The sequence below is a fragment of the Gossypium raimondii genome, chromosome 1 (genome assembly GCF_025698545.1).
Source record: "Gossypium raimondii isolate GPD5lz chromosome 1, ASM2569854v1, whole genome shotgun sequence".
Taxonomy (NCBI): Eukaryota; Viridiplantae; Streptophyta; class Magnoliopsida; order Malvales; family Malvaceae; genus Gossypium; species Gossypium raimondii.
In genome coordinates, this window is record NC_068565.1 from 7,205,868 (window position 1) to 7,222,650 (window position 16,783).

A 16,783-nucleotide genomic window follows, 5' to 3' on the forward strand; every position below is an offset into this window, starting at 1 on the left:
TATTTTATAAAACAAATTCACAACTTTTCTAAATATACTAAAAAACCCTATCACTAAATAAATTACACCTTTAATTTAAATTTTAATATTCTTAAATACAAATTATTTATGAAGAAATATCCGATACACAAATAAAATTAAGCGTCGATAAATATCTTACAACAATATAATAAAATATTAAAATTAGATATTTAACAAAAACACAATCTCAATTTTTTAAAATCATTTATGAAATAAAAATATATATATATATATTATTAATTTACCGAATACTCAAAAGTTTAATTGTTTTCCGTTTGGAGAAATATATATTGACTAACGTCACATGTGGGTGGAAATTCTGAAATTCTAGTACAATACAAAACGAAAAGGTTTTATATTAGGTTAAAATATTCTCTCAGTCCTTGTATTCCGATAAAATTAAGATTCAATCATTATACTTTAAAAAAGTTAAAATTAAGTTTTTAACTATTTAGAGTTTAAATTACAATCCAACCATTAAAGTTATAAGTATTTTTATCAAAATTTGTTAGTTTGACATGTTGATTAAGTTGTCTTCATATGATATGTTATATGCTTGACGAAAAATAAGCATGTTAAGTTGACAAATTTAACAAAAATTATTAATAACGATAATGATTGGAGTGGAATTTTTAAATTTAAAAAAGTATAGGAGCTAAATCTCAAATTTTATACAAGTATAGTAACTAATAGCAGAATTTAGCCTTTACATTATTAATTACTATTAATTAACAATGACTAGTGTTTCCTACTTCCCCCTTCATAACGGAGCCTATAAAGAAGCAAAATCGCCACTCCTCCCATTATAAAGAAGAAAAGAAAAACTAACTTTTTTCCTTCGTTTTCTCGGGTTTTCCCAGACTTTCTCTCTCCAAACGAGCACTTTCTCCCCTATATCTTCGCTATATCCTCAAACCCATCAATTTTGACACCTTTTCTCCTTTATAAACAAATCCCCCTCCCTTTTTTTATTCTTTTAATTGCATCGCATGAACTTAAACTACTTTATTATGTAAAAATAAAATGAAAAAAACGGCTAGTAGTTTTTGCATGTGTTTCGTTCCAGTTGTTTCGGATAACGGTTTGATGGTTGGTAAAGGATCGAAGAAGTCATCATCGTTGTCGTTGTCGGAAGTTAAACCGCTTCATTCTCCGGCGGAGAACGTGGTGGATTGCGGCGAAAAAGACAAAGATGGTGTGGGTTCTTTTGGTCTGAAAAACAAATCCGGTCGTCGGAGTCTATCTCGTTATGTCAAAGCCGTCTTCTTTGGAACTTCCCTGGTCAGTTCTCTTTTGCCTTTTGCATCATTTCATGTCATTGTTGTTTAATTTTAGCATATAGTTCTTTTTGATAATTGAAACTAAAAATAGAAACTTACTTAAGTCAAGACCATGCCATTTAAATTTATTTTAATGATTTAAACTTAATCCAACAATTACTTTGCTTAGAAGGATTACGTCTAAATTTATAAATTTTAATTTTTTTTAGAAAAAAAAGTTTTATTTTTTAATGAAGTGTAGTTATTTAATTTGTTAATTATTTAGTTTCTGTTTTAATAATAATTTGAAAAATAAAATTCAATTGTGTGCTCTTGATAAGGAAACTTCCACTCCTTGAAAATTCAACCTGCATGTGCTTCACTGATTCAAAAATTACAGTCAAGTTTTTACCTTCTTTTTTTTTGGACTTGTTTGTAAGTCAATATTGGTTGATTTTATTTTTATATATAAACTTGAAATCATGAATTGAAAAAAAATTGTATACTTAAAATTTTAGACTTGTTGAATGTTTCAATGGAGTTCTAAATTTGGGAATTTACATGTAGATGAAGAAAATGCGGAGTAAAAAATACAAATTTAAATCCAAATTCAAATTCAAATCTGAATGGTTGAATTCAATGCACAACAACCATGTGACGATTGAGGACGTTGATCACTCGACAAGAAGCATGTCTTCCAAGTTTTCATCTTGTTTATCAAAATCAAGTTTGAGTACCAATTCATCATCAACAACATTATCATCATCTTCATCTTCATCATCATTAAGGACATCGTCAGGCCGTTTATCTTCAGCATCACTGCCCTATGATTCGAAGCCATTGATGTCCAAAACTGTGGGAAACAATGGTGTGCAAGGAAAGCTTGGAAAGGGGCGCCATGGTTTCAATGTTGGTGTATGTTGTTTGCTTCTCGTTAGCCTATTGGTTTTGGTCATATGGGGTAAAGTTTGTGCCATTTTCTGCACCTCCGCCGTGCTCGTCTTTGCGAACCGGTTGATCACTTCTATTAAACAAGGTCCATTGGAGAACATTGCGGTTGATCATTGTATACCCGAGATTGGTTCGGAACAGTACAAGAAGAAGATTATCATGGAAGGGTTGCTAGAAAGGAGCCATATTCGAAATTTATATTGATGTGTATTTACTTTTGCAATTTTGTCCATGTTATTTCAATTTGTAATATCAGGTTTTAGAGTCTCATAGGAAATGGCAATTGTACAAATATGTGCATAGTGCTATAAAATGGGAACAGCTTGATACGTAATTGATAGCATGCATTATTTAACTACTAAACTCTGGCATGCAATTTAGTCTTGGTTTGTTTATTTTACTTGACAGGAATTGGGATTAATAAGAGTATGCTGACACTAAAAATTAACTACAATATGACATCAATGGCAACAAAATACTAAAGAATATGGACATTCTATGAAATATATCGGTGTTTGAAATTTTATATAATTTGTTATAACAATTAACTTATGTAAGGTGTTTGAAATAAATAATTGTTGTGGTTCCAACCGTAATTGATGTGAAAAGCCATAAGGGATGGAGGTATAGGGGTGATATTTGAGGAGAGTGAAGGTGATATCATAGATCTTGTGTACCCTTTGATCTCAGAAGAGAGGGTATTTGTAGGAGACTGACTTAGCGTATGTCTCGACCATGGAGTGCTTTACTTTATAAGTGTAGGTGATAGAGTGGCGGGCTGTTAGCTAGGAACATTGTTGTAGTCAATACATGACTAGTCAAAACATCAATACTCTTAAGGAAGTGATGAATTATGGGTGTTGACAGGAGATCTTTCCTAGATATCTTCCAACGAGGCTATAAGGTTGAGCTTTGATTAGTTACACCTTCGGGCATAGGCATCAGGTGGTTCGACAAGGAGATGATATATTGAGGGTGGTATAATAATTTCCCCTTAATTATTATATTGGATTTTAAGTGTTTTCCTTTTTAGTATATTTTCAATCAAAATTTAGCTAATAAATTTATTTTTATTTTTAATTAATAGTGTTGCGGCAGTTCGGATTTCGAAAGTCAATTCTCGTGGCACCTCATGAGCTTGATGATTTGTATCGTATCGACTTATGGTGACCGAATACGAATTGGTTGGTATTTCACTCACAATACATCAACATGTGAAATAATCGGTATGATTTTTTACCTACTTGCGACGCAATTCTTGTTTCGGAGTTAGCATGCGATTCTAATTACATGCCATGGTTTAGGATCCATGGCACGCCATATTTGTTAGGAGAAAAGGCGAGGCGTCATTGTCCCCATATGAGTAGGCCACGATGGGCCCCTCTAAATCCAAGTGGTGGTGAGGCAGGCCCATCATCAGTGCCTACGCAAGAACTGGCCCCAACGGCCTCAGCACTGCCGGCCTCACCACACCCCATTCAGTATGTACTGTATTATTATGGTATGTATCTTAACCCTTTTATTTTCAGACAAGCACAAAGTGTTGTACCGTATTTTTTTGCTCCTAGTCTTATGTCAGGTTGGGCTGTTGGTCATCCATCCTCAACCAAGACAGAAAGAAATTTCAGTCGTTTGCTTTCTCCCCCAGTGTTATTGCAAACGCAATTGGAATGATCCTCCATTTACCATCATATGCCACAACCAACAACAGCCGATGGGTATATCTACCATCAATGAAGGTACCATCTATTTGTACCAATGGCTTGCAGTACTGGAATGCATCTCAGCATTGCTTGAAGGTCCAAAATAGAAGCTTAAACACTTGGCACCCACAGAGCAAGTGATCATTGTAGTATGTGAGACCCGTTTCAAGATCTGTTACACAATCTGGTACGTACCTCTCTAGCACCTGACACCACTACCATACCTTGTTGTATGATGCCTCCCACCCATTGTGCATATTCTCCAAAGCCTTTTGCATAGCTATTCACGCCTTGCGGTACGAAGGCTTATAGTTGAATTAGCTATGAATATTGACAATTAAAATCGACACAACAGTCTTCGAATCCACTTTCACGTCAGTAGTATTAGGCCCGCGATCATATTTGAATCCAACTTCGGATGATCCTGTGAAACACATGTAACCCCACGAGTACATTAAATCAATTGGAAATAATCTTAAACCCTAAATAAAACCCTAATAACTCAATAATATTGTACTAGAGACAATACATGTATGCGGACCGGTGAACTTTTTTAATGTCTATAACCCCATCTTCTTCTTAACAGAAGTCATGATTTTCCATGAATAGCTACCGTCTCATATTGCACACTTTCCCTCGAACTTCTAAGATTTGAATTTAACTACGTGTTAGTTAACCCCGTTCTTAATGTTGTATCGTTGCGAGAAAATTATCTTTACTGAAAAACTCCCTGGCTACTTCTAAATCATCAGAATCAAACGATGCACTTCTATGACCATGCCTCATGTGTGGTAGTTCTGCAAACTCCAACGCATCCTTTACCAATAGATCGACATTATGCATGTGGGCTATGTTGACACCATTTTTTTGAAAACGGGGTCGACTTAGGTTTTGAAAAATGAAATGGGAGTCACCACCAATCCTTTTTTATGAGGTGTGATTGGATCACCTTAAAAAGTGGTTGTTTTTAATAAACGGTTTGATTTTATTAAAACAACAAGTTTGGTCCACGAAATTCAGAAAAACGGGTTCGGGAGTCGGTTACGCACGAGGAAGGATTAGCACCCTTGATACGCCCAAAATTGGTACCTAGTTGATTACTTAATGTCTTAATGTCGAAAATTGAGAACTTTGGAGAATTTTAAAAATACGATCCTTGTGTTAAAAAAAATTTGGAAAAGAAGCATATTTCACGTTATTTGAGAAAGAGAATCATATCCAGTAAGTTAGGACACAATGTCTCGAGTTCCCGATACGCGAATGAAAAATGTTTATTTTAAAAAATTTAGCCCTCTCGGATTTAAAAACGAGATCACGACCAGTAAGTTAGGACGCGATTTTTTAATCCCGAGATCATTTAAAATTTAAGTTTAAAAAGATTCGTACATTTAGATTTATCGTGAAAATCGAAACCCAGTAAGTTAGGGTACGATCCTCTCGAATCTAAACACGAAATATTATTTATTCAAAACAAATTTTGTTAAATCGAGTATAATAAAACACGAAAACCGTAACAAAAAAATGCGAAAGCAAATTACATTGTTGTTATGCCTGGTAAAATCATAATGCACGTAAAAGTATAATAGCAACAATATCAAACCTACAACATCCAAACAAGTAAAATATAAAAACGAATAAAATTAAAACGTTCACTCAAAATAACAATAATAGTGTAAATGCATAAATAAATAAAGAAAATGAATAGAATTATAAAAATGTAAAAAGATATATGTATGTACATATATAAAATATGTAAGTATGTGTATATATATATATTTATAAAACTAAAAAATATGTACGTATAAATATATTATGTAAATGTATTCACGTGAATATATATGTATATACTTTGAAATTATAAAATAAAACATATGTAATTGTTTTAAAAATATTATATATAAAAAATATATGGAAGTAAGTATATACATATTCGTGAGAAAAAATATAAATATACATATATAAATATTTATAATGAGTGTTTATGTATGTATATATAAAATATATAAGTATATATGTTCTTATGTAAGCAATTATATGAAAATAATATGTCACATATATCTAAGATTTATAAAAATAATTATAAGTGTAAATATAATGATAGTCATAATAGTATTAATAATAATACTAAGGATAATAATAATAATAATAATAATAATAATAATAATAATAACACTAAAATAATTGATTAAACAATAAAATTGTTAGAAAAAGGATTAAATCGAAATAAAAACATAAATGTCAAGTAAATCGAAATAAAAAACAAAAAGGGACTAAATCGTGATACACGCTGAAAGAGGGGGACCAAAGCGCAAATAAACCAAGCACTCAAAACGCAGTAGCAAGAGACTAAATTGAGAGAAAGATAAAACTTTGTGGCCAAATTAAAATAAAAGGAAATAGCGAAATAGGACCAAATTGAAACACGCCATAAATCGGAGGGATCATGCGCTTAAATAGCCCAAAATTAAAACACACGGATCCTTGGTCGGATCGGGTTGACGCAGGTCCCCTTACCCAAAAGCTACATTGCTTTTAAAATCAATATAAATACTAAAAAACACTAAAAAAACAGTTTTAAAACCATTTTTCAAAAAAAAAAACGAGAGAGAAGCTCTCACTCCCCCACCCTCTTGGTCCATAAATTGGCCAAGGTCCGGCCAAGGAGCCGGTCGTCCACCGCCGTCCGTTGGCCACCGCACATGGTGGTCGGAGGCACAAAATCGGACCTTTTTGGTCCATTTTTGAAGCCGGTCACCTCTTAGGCACGGATCTAAGGCCGAATCCTGCGAAAGGAGAACCAAAAAATGCGAAAATAGAGGTGAAACCGTTTGGCCTCCCCCTTTTTCCGGCGCGGCTCTTGTAAGAAGGGTAACCCTTTTTTTATTTTTTGTTTCCTTTTCTTTTGTTTGTATAGTAAAGTAAAATAGATAACGAAGAGAAATAAAACCGATTGAAAACAGAAACGAAAGAATCACCTTAAAGCTTGATGATTTTTATTATTCTGTTGATATCCTTCTTTTGTTACAAAGGATTGATAAGAAAATCTAATAAAAAAGCCCCTAAAACATGCTGCATGTTCGGCTTTTATAGCCGATTTATTACTGTTTCTGTTGTTGCTTTCTTTGCTATTTGCAGGTGCAAGTGGGGTGGTTGGAGTAGGTGGTGGTAAGTGCGGCGCAGCTGTGGCGGTGGCAGAACTAGGGACCCCTAGGTGCGGCGCACCTAGGGTTTGACTTGCTTCTGATTGTTTTTCTCTTTTTAGGCTAGGGTTAGGTTATTGGGCTTGTGGGTTGTTGGGTTAGGTTTAGGTGGGTATTGGGCTTCGGGTTAAAATTCTGTAAAGGGACTGTTGGGTTTAGCATTGGGCTGAGTTTAGATTTGTTTTTGGGTTTGCCTGGGTCCCGGGCAAATTGAGCTGTACAGCTGCCCCTCTTTGCTCGTTGTCGTGTAACGATAATAGAGCAAAGACTAAGAAAGACCAATTTTTCCCGGTCTCGCTGAGTCTCGACTTCTTTTGACGCTTCTCTTCTTCAGGTAGCCTCATTCAGTCCATTATGCCTTGTTGGGTCGATCCATTCCACTACACTTCAGAAAGATACGACTTGTAGCTTCAATCCATTCTGCTGTAAATTCAGGGGGACGAGATTCATGGCTTTAGTCTGTTCTACTGCAATGTCAAGAAGATAAGACTTGCTATGATAGTTTTAATCCGATCTACTGCAACTTGGAAGAGATAAGATCTGTCATCTCCAAACTGTTTAACTGCAATGTCGAGGAAGTAAGATTCGTCGTCGTAGCTTCAATCTATTTAATTGCAATGTCAAGGAAGCAAAATTCACCGTTGTAGCTTCAATCTGTTTCGCTGCACCGCCGAGGGAGTAAGATTCGCCGTTGTGACTTCAATCTTTTTAATCGCAATGTCGGGGAAGCAAGATTCGCCGTTGTAGCTTCAATCTGTTCCACTGTACCGTCTAGAAAGTAAGATTCGCCTTGATGGCTTCAATCTTTTGAATTGCAATGTTGGGGAAGTGAGATTCGTCATCGTAGCTTCAATCTGTTCCACTGCATCCCTAGGGAAATGAGATTTGCCGTTGTGACTTCAATCTTTTGAATTGTAATGTCGGGGAAGTGAGATTCGCCGTCGTAGCTTCAATCTGTTCCGCTGCATCGCCTGGGAAATAAGATTCGCCATTGTGGCTTCGATCTTTTAAACTGCAATGTCGGGGAAGTGAGATTCGACGTCGTAGCTTCAATCTGTTCCGCTGCATCGTCCGGGAAATAAGATTCGCCGTTGTGGTTTCGATCTTTTAAACTGCAATGTCTGGGAAGTGAGATTCGCCGTCGTAGCTTCAATTTGTTCCGCTGCATCGCCTGGGAAATAAGATTCACCGTTGTGGCTTCGATCTTTTAAATTGCAATGTCGAGGAAGCAAGATCCGCTGTTGTAGCTTCAATCTATTCAACTGCACTGTCTGGGAGGTGAGATTCGCTGTTGTAGCTTCAATCTTTTAAATTGCAATGTCGAGGAAGTGAGATTTGCCGTCGTAGCTTCGATCTGTTCCGCTGCATCGCCAGGGAGGTGAGATTCACTGTTGTAGCTTCAATATTTTAAATTGCAATGTCGGGGAAGTGAGATTCGCCGTCGTAGCTTCAATCTGTTCTGCTGCATCGTCAGGGAGGTGAGATTCGTTGTTGTAGCTTCAATCTTTTAAATTGCAATGTCAGGGAAGTGAGATTTGTCGTCGTAGGTTCGATCTGTTCTGCTGCATCGCCAGGGAGGTGAGATTTACTGTTGTGGCTTCAATCTTTTGAATTGCAATCTATGGTTTTTTCGACCTGCTTCGCTGTCAACTCGGGAAAGCAAGACCTGCCATCTTCATTAATCTGTTCTTTGGGGAACATGACCTATATGAACCTATTTATGCCTAGTGATTATGATTAAAATGAATCAAAATATCCTGGCTAAACGTATATGTATGAATGCAAATTGAAAATGATCTTTCAATGTTTGAGTTGTTATTGCCCCTTGCTCAATAAGGCTTTATTGCCAACGCGTCTGAATGTTATCTTGTCTGGTTGGTAATGCTCATCTCTTACTTGGTCGGATTGCCCCCACTATAGTCTTCAAGGTTCAATCCACTGGATACAAAATTTGAATCATCTTTCTCCCTCTGTAACCCAATGATAGAAAGACCTGGCATTTTTCTCGATCCTTTGTTATCATAATTCAATGATACAGAATGTGAAACTCTTTGGTCTTCTACACCATTCCCAGGGTGTCATATCAAATGCTCATGCACAATTCTAAAATTTTCTTCTCCGAGAAAACATTTTCTTATCACTCGGTGATCATTACTTGTTTGTTCATTGAAGCTTTGTCACCGACACGACATCTTGTCATTTTGTTCAATCAATGTTTTTGACAACAAAATCCAAAGAGAAAGTCTTAATTTAGACTCTTCCTTCTCAGTTTTCCATCCTTTAAACTTGGTGCGTTCTAAACAATAGTCATGTTTCAGGTTCCTGTATTATTTAGAAACTTTTAGAGTAATATGCAAAACTTTCCTTGTGAAAGTTTTATTAGTCCATTAATCATTATTCCCATGCAACATGCTTACAGAAAGGGTCATAACAAAGGATAAGAATAAAATTGGTTCTGAGCATAGCCCGAAATTATCAAGAATAGCAAGAATAAAAAGAGGAATTGATTAGAACATGTATCTTGGAAAAGAAAGAAGTATTTCAAGAATAACAAATTCAATATAAATAGTATGAGGACTAGATGCCCCAGATATCGCAACCTGAACTTCTCTGTACAAACTTTTTGAAAGACCATTCTGAGTTTGACATGTGTTTAGGAGATCTTCAGGACTTTGTCGATGCTCCAAGATGTCGCCTACCTTTTCTTGTTGTTTTAGGTATGGCAAGATCATCATATGCCCCGATCTGATCAAAATTTGAACTGCTCTGATTACCACCATGCCCCAATTTGATCCAAAATTTAAGTCGCTCTGATCACTTCGTGCCCCATTTTGTTCCAAAATTTGAGCCGCCCTTTTTGGGTTTTCAACTCAAATCCCCTTTGGTCTCAAGGCGCCCTTTGCGGGTTTTCACCTTGGCCTCTCCATTTTCTTTTTCTTTTTCTTTTTCTTTTTTCTTCTTTCTTTTTCTCCTTTTTTTGACTTTGATTTTTTCGATTTTTTTATTTTTTATTTTTTATTTTTTTCTCTCTTTTTTTCTTCTTCTTTTTCAAAATATTCTTTGATTGCATCTAAACTCACAGGATTAGGCATTTCCTTATTATCCTTTCTGATCAAGATTGACACTTTTCTAGATAAGGCCATCACACAAGGTCCTTTTCAACTTGACATAAAGTCCTTTTTGTATGGGAATGATCTTCCTCAATACCAGGTCCCTCTTTATGGAATTCTCTAGGGCGAACATTTTTTGTGAACTCGCATCATTTGCTTTTGGCACATTTGACCGTGATTGATAACTTTGAACATTCTTCTTCAATTAGGATTGAATCCAAAAACTCAAAGAGAAGAAAATCTCGACCTCAATAGTTGAAATCGCGATAAGCCAAAAAGAGGGCGTTGCCCCGGCAGAGTTTTTTTTTTGCCATCATTTTTTTTCTTTTTGGCGATACAGACTGCAAACTTCTGATATCGTGCTCTTGTTCAAATTTAGTGCATTGTCAGATATGATCCTTTTTGGTTTTTCATGCTGACATGATTTTTTTCAATAATTTGCTGTTGACTTTGTGACATTGGCATATGAAGCAGCTTCTTCCCGCGAAGATGAACTGATGACCGCCAGACTCTTTTGGCGAAATCGACCCAACAACCTTCATGTCCCACATAGGGAGAAGTCGTGGATTTTATTGATTCTTTGTAGGGTAGGATTTATTTTCCATATTGTTCTACCATCCTCAATAAGTCCAAAAATAGGCTACAATCCATGTCATTTTCAAAGTCGTGAGATCCCTGTAATCACATGTCTCGCTCAAAAGGAGATTCTGAGTTTGTAGCAACGTCACTCATGTCATTGATATCTGGGGACCTATTATAGGTACAAGAGAATATACAAAGAATATATGAAGCTATGTACAATATGATTACGAATGCAATAATGCTTTAGAAGAAAGAATAAAAGAATAATCATTCATAAGAAATAAAAGAATATTGGTTCAAAAAGATCGCAAAGATGCATTTCCATTAAAATAAAGATGTTCAGACATGAGCCTATTTCACAAAAGAGTTTTTGTTGCCTCTAAGCTGAAAGCAACAAGTGTATTCTGAATATTACTCTGAGTAAGCTCTAAATACTACAGGGATTTCTTTTGCAGTCTAATTATTCAGAACACTCCCAAGTTTATAAGGGCGAACATCTAATGAGATCTCTTCTCCAGTTGCTTCTTCGTATGCGGCACTGATGTGAACATTTCCCAACATTTCTTCATTCATCGCATTCCCTTCATTATCCGCATGATTAAGTAGAGGGTTTTCTGTGCTGAGTGAATCCTCAAATTTGACAATGCCTATATTGATAAACCTTTCGACCAGCTTTTTAAAGGCAGTGCAATTTTTTATAGAATGCCATGTAATTCCCGCATGATAGTCACATTGCGCATTTGTGTCGTACCATTTGGGGTACGGAGGTTGTAAAGGCTTTAAGTAAAAAGGGGAGACAACATGTACGTCAAATAAACTCTGATACAGTTCCTGGTATGACATTGGGATTGGTGTAAATTGAGACTTCTTAATGCTTTGCTTTGTGCCGAATTCTTGTCTTAGAAATATCTGATGGCCAGTAGCAACCGACCTTTGTTGACCTGCAGTAATCGGCTTTGAATAACCTTCATGATGCCTACCCGCATTGTTCACCTCATTTTTCCTCTTCCTCGAGACCTTTGAAGTATTGTTTTGGGAGTTCCACTCTTGCCCTTTCCGTTTGTAACAATCTTCAAATTGTTTTGAGAGCTCTTCCCTTTCCTGTTTTGTTCCCGCTAGATCATCAAAGACAACAAGATTAGTTACATTTCCCCTCAGATTGGAACCTGAACCTGTCGTGAAATTCACCGGTGTCGAGGTATTAGTCTGGTATTGCGGTCGGATGTTAACAATTACCCTTTGTGGATATGTGTTTGATTGTGCTTGGATGTTTGTTGGGGTAAAGTCTGGAAGATATGCAAGACCTTTATTATCATTTTCAAAGTGGACCGCTGGGTTTTTTCCTCTTTCTAACCCCATATCCAATAACTGGGTTAACTGGCTCATCAGATTTCCTTGGACTTCTAGCATCTGATCATTCATATCTTGTTGAAATTTGGTCAATTGCTCTTGTATCTGTATTTGCCTTTTCTCTAATCTCTCCAACCTTTGGTCCATTCCTTTAGTTTCTGTTCGGGTAGCGCAAGGGTGTTGGTTTGGTAGGTTGGTTTCCATTGACTCTGAAATGATTTCATTTGATTAGGGTTTTTTAGTGAAATTTGATGCATGCAATGAAATGTAATGCAGATGCATGAATGAATGCAAAAAAGAGACGTTGATTCTTGGTTCAATTCTTATTAGAACAACTTTACTAGAAAACAAATCTCTTTACATAAAGCGGATATATATACGGTATTGCCTTTATATTCCAAGACAACGATCATTTTCTTCATTCGCGCGTTAAGATGAATCTCACAAACTCTTCAAAAGGACGTCTCTTCTATCTCCCTTTTGCTTGGACCGGGCCGTGACTCGTTAATCACTCATCCTCGTGACGCTCGTTGGCTTCCCTTTAAGAAATTTCAGCGGCTCTCGAATAATCTTGAATTCTCGGGTAACGGAGCAATGGTCGTGTTGTCCTCTATTAAGTTATCATCTTTCTCTTATCACATTTTCTTGGACCATATTCGGACAACCGTATTATTATCCACTTTATCAAGAAACTCATTTCCTTATGGCAAGCTCTCTATTTAACAACCGAACGTGAATCAACAACTCTTTTTATGATGAAAATGCAATGCAATCATAACAAAAAAGAAAACAGGTTAGTACAAAGCAAAAGCAAGCAAGAATAAATAGAACACCTATTCGGGTAAATACTAGGGGCTCGAAGTTGTTCTACCTAGGGTGGGCTCCTAAGGTTCACTACATGAGGTTTGTTTCTAAAGTAAGGGTACCCGAACCGGCAGATTCCTCAATCCTCACCCATTATAGGCTCATATGGACTGAGTTCAGTTCAAGGGAATACATTTCCCTATGGCCATGCGGAGATGAAAATCTCACGAAGACATAGGTATGAATGTATCTCGGAAGCGATTCACTATCCCATGCGGAGGTGAAAACCTCACGAAGGCATAGTTTCTCACTACCACTTAAAAGGGTGTGACCAACGCTCATGCAATGCAATGCGTAGAAATATATCCAAACTTAAACTAACACAGCGATTATAAATCACAATGATGAAGATCGCAATAAAGATGAATAAAAATGCAACGAAATGATCGTATATTTAAACTAAGTTTTTGATTTTTGACAAAAAGACAAAAAGTAATCAACTCGTGGCTTGACTCTCGTGTTTGTCCCCAGTGGAGTCGCCAAGCTGTTGACACCATTTTTTTTGAAAAAGGGGTCGACTTAGGTTTTGAAAAATAAAACGGGAGTCGCCACCAATCCTTTTTTATGAGGTGTGATTGGATCACCTCAAAAAGTGGTTATTTTTAATAAACGGTTTGATTTTATTAAAACAACAAGTTTGGTCCACGAAATTCAGAAAAACGGGTTCGGGAGTCGGTTACACACGAGGAAGGATTAGCACCCTCGATACGCCCAAAATTGGTACCTAGTTGATTACTTAATGTCTTAATGTCGAAAATTGAGAACTTTGGAGAATTTTAAAAATACGATCCTTGTGTTAAAAAAATTTGGAAAAGAAGCATATTTCACGTTATTTGAGAAAGAGAATCATATCCAGTAAGTTAGGACACAATGTCTCGAGTTCCCGATACGCGAATGAAAAATGTTTATTTTAAAAAATTTAGCCTTCTCGAATTTAAAAACGAGATCACGACCAGTAAGTTAGGACGCGGTTTTTTAATCCCGAGATCATTTAAAATTTAAGTTTAAAAAGATTCGTACATTTAGATTTATCGTGAAAATCGAAACCCAGTAAGTTAGGGTACGATCCTCTCGAATCTAAACACGAAATATTATTTATTCAAAACAAATTTTGTTAAATCGAGTATAATAAAACACGAAAACCGTAACAAAAAATGGGAAAGCAAATTACATTATTGTTATGCATGGTAAAATCATAATGCACGCAAAAGTATAATAGCAACAATATCGAACCTACAACATCCAAACAAGTAAAATATAAAACGAATAAAATTAAAACATTCACTCAAAATAACAATAATAGTGTAAATGCATAAATAAATAAAGAAAATGAATAGAATTATAAAATGTAAAAATATATATGTATGTACATATATAAAATATGTAAGTATGTGTGTATATATATATATTTATAAAACTAAAAAATATGTACGTATAAATATATTATGTAAATGTATTCACGTGAATATATATGTATATACTTTGAAATTATAAAATAAAAGATATGTAATTGTTTTAAAAATATTATATATAAAAAAATATATGGAAGTAAGTATATACATATTCGTGAGAAAAAATATAAATATACATATATAAATATATATAATGAGTGTTTATGTATGTATATATAAAATATATAAGTATATATGTTCTTATGTAAGCAATTATATGAAAATAATATGTCACATATATCTAAGATTTATAAAAATAATTATAAGTGTAAATATAATGATAGTCATAATAGTATCAATAATAATACTAAGGATAATAATAATAATAATAATAATAATAATAATAATAATAATAATAACACTAAAATAATTGATTAAACAATAAAATTGTTAGAAAAAGGGATTAAATCGAAATAAAAACATAAATGCTGGGCGAAATCGAGATAAAAAACCAAAAATAGACTAAATCGTGATACACGCTGAAAGAGGGGGACCAAAACTGCAAATAAACCGAAGCACTCAAAACGCAGTGTAGCAGTAGACTAAATTGAGAGAAAGATAAAACTTTGTGGCCAAATTAAAAATAAAAGGAAATAGCGAAATAGGACCAAATTGAAACACGCCGCAAATCGGAGGGACTGCGCGCGTAAATAGCCCAAAAATTAAAAACACGCGGATCCTTCAGGTCGGGTCGGGTTGACGCGCGGATCCCCCTTACCCAAAACGGCGCCGTTTTAAAATCAATATAAATATTAAAAAACACTAAAAAAACAGTTTTAAAACCATTTTTCAAAAAAAAATAGAGAGAAGCTCTCTCTCCCCCACCCTCTTGGTCCATAAATCGGCCAAGGTCCGGCCAAGGAGCTGGTCGTCCACCGCCATCCGTCGGCCACCGCACATGGTGGTCGGAGGCACAAAATCGGACCTTTTTGGTCCTTTTTTGAAGCCGGTCACCTCTTAGGCATGGATCTAAGGCCGAATCCCGCGAAAGGCGAACCAAAAAACGCGAAAACAGAGGTGAAACCGTTTGGCCTCCCCCTTTTTCCGGCGCGGTTCTTGTAAGAAGGGTAACCTTTTTTTTTTGTTTCCTTTTCTTTTGTTTGTATAGTGAAGTAAAATAGATAACGAAGAGAAATAAAACCGATTTGAAACAGAAACGAAAGAATCACCTTAAAGCTTGATGATTTTTATTATTCTGTTGATATCTTTCTTTTGTTACAAAGGATTGAAAGGAAAGTCTAAAAAAAAAACCCCTAAAACATGCTGCATGTTCGGCTTTTATAGTCGATTTATTACTGCTTCTGTTGTTGCTTTCTTTGCTGTTTGCAGGTGCAAGTGGGGTGGTTGGAGCTAGACCTATCCATGGGCCGGGCCGGGTTCGGGTCGGGCCCACAAAAAATTTTTAGCCCGTTTACTAGGCCCGGGCCCGGCCCGGCCCGAAATATGGGCCTGAGATTTTGCCCAGGCCCGGCCCGAAGAAAAAATATGGGGCCCGGCCCGTTTTTAATTAAAATTAAAATTATTTTTTTAATAAAATTAAAACTAATTGTTATTAAAATTAATTGTTAATAAAATTATCAAATTATTAATTGTTAATTGTATTAATTGTTGTAATAAAATCTAACATTTGATTAGTAAATTTATCAAATTATTAATTGTATTAATTGTATTAATTGTTGTAATAAAATCTAACATTTGATTAGTAAATTTATGAAATTATTAATTGTATTAATTGTATTAATTGTTGTAACAAAATCTAACATTTGATTAGTAAAACAAACTTGATCTTTTATTATTATTATTTTGTAACACTAGTCAAGGAAATGAAAGTAAATAAACTTAAAATAAAAACTATTATATTTTAAAAATAAAAATATATATTTAATATTTTTGGGTGGGCAGGCCAAAAATCTTGCCGAGGTCTGCCTATTTTTAAACAGGCCTAAAATTTTGCCCAAACCCATATTTCGGCCTATATTTTTACCCAAACCTCCCATATTTTGGACGGGTAGTGGGGTTGGTGGCCGCCTTTACCATGGATGAGTCTAGTTGGAGCAGGTGGTGGTAGGTGCGGCGTAGCACTGGCGGTGGCAGAACTAGGGACCCCTAGGTGCGGCGCACCTAGGGTTTGACTTGCTTCTGATTGTTTTTCTCTTCTTGGGCTAGGGTTAGGTTATTGGGCTTGTGGGTTGTTGGGTTAGGTCTAGGTGGGTATTGGGCTTCGAGTTAAAATTCTGTAAAGGGACTGTTGGATTTAGCATTGAGCTGAGTTTAGATTTGTTTTTGGGTTTG

At 35.5% G+C, this 16,783-nt stretch overlaps 1 protein-coding gene across 1 annotated transcript; it reads left to right on the top strand.

Moving 5' to 3' along the window:
- Positions 1-830: 830 nt before the first annotated feature.
- LOC105779739 (hypothetical protein) lies at positions 831-2,655 on the top strand. The gene is made up of 2 exons (XM_012603645.2): positions 831-1,302; positions 1,848-2,655. The coding sequence occupies exons 1-2, from the start codon at positions 1,045-1,047 to the stop codon at positions 2,433-2,435; spliced, it is 846 nt and encodes a 281-aa protein (XP_012459099.1). The 5' UTR covers positions 831-1,044; the 3' UTR covers positions 2,436-2,655.
- Positions 2,656-16,783: the final 14,128 nt, after the last annotated feature.

Excerpts from the sequence above, each read along its gene's own strand:
- LOC105779739 (XM_012603645.2), top strand. The coding sequence starts at position 1,045 with ATGAAAAAAACGGCTAGTAGTTTTTGCATGTGTTTCGTTCCAGTTGTT. Across the intron at positions 1,303-1,847 it reads TCTTCTTTGGAACTTCCCTG|ATGAAGAAAATGCGGAGTAA; the intron begins GTCAGTTCTCTT and ends ATTTACATGTAG.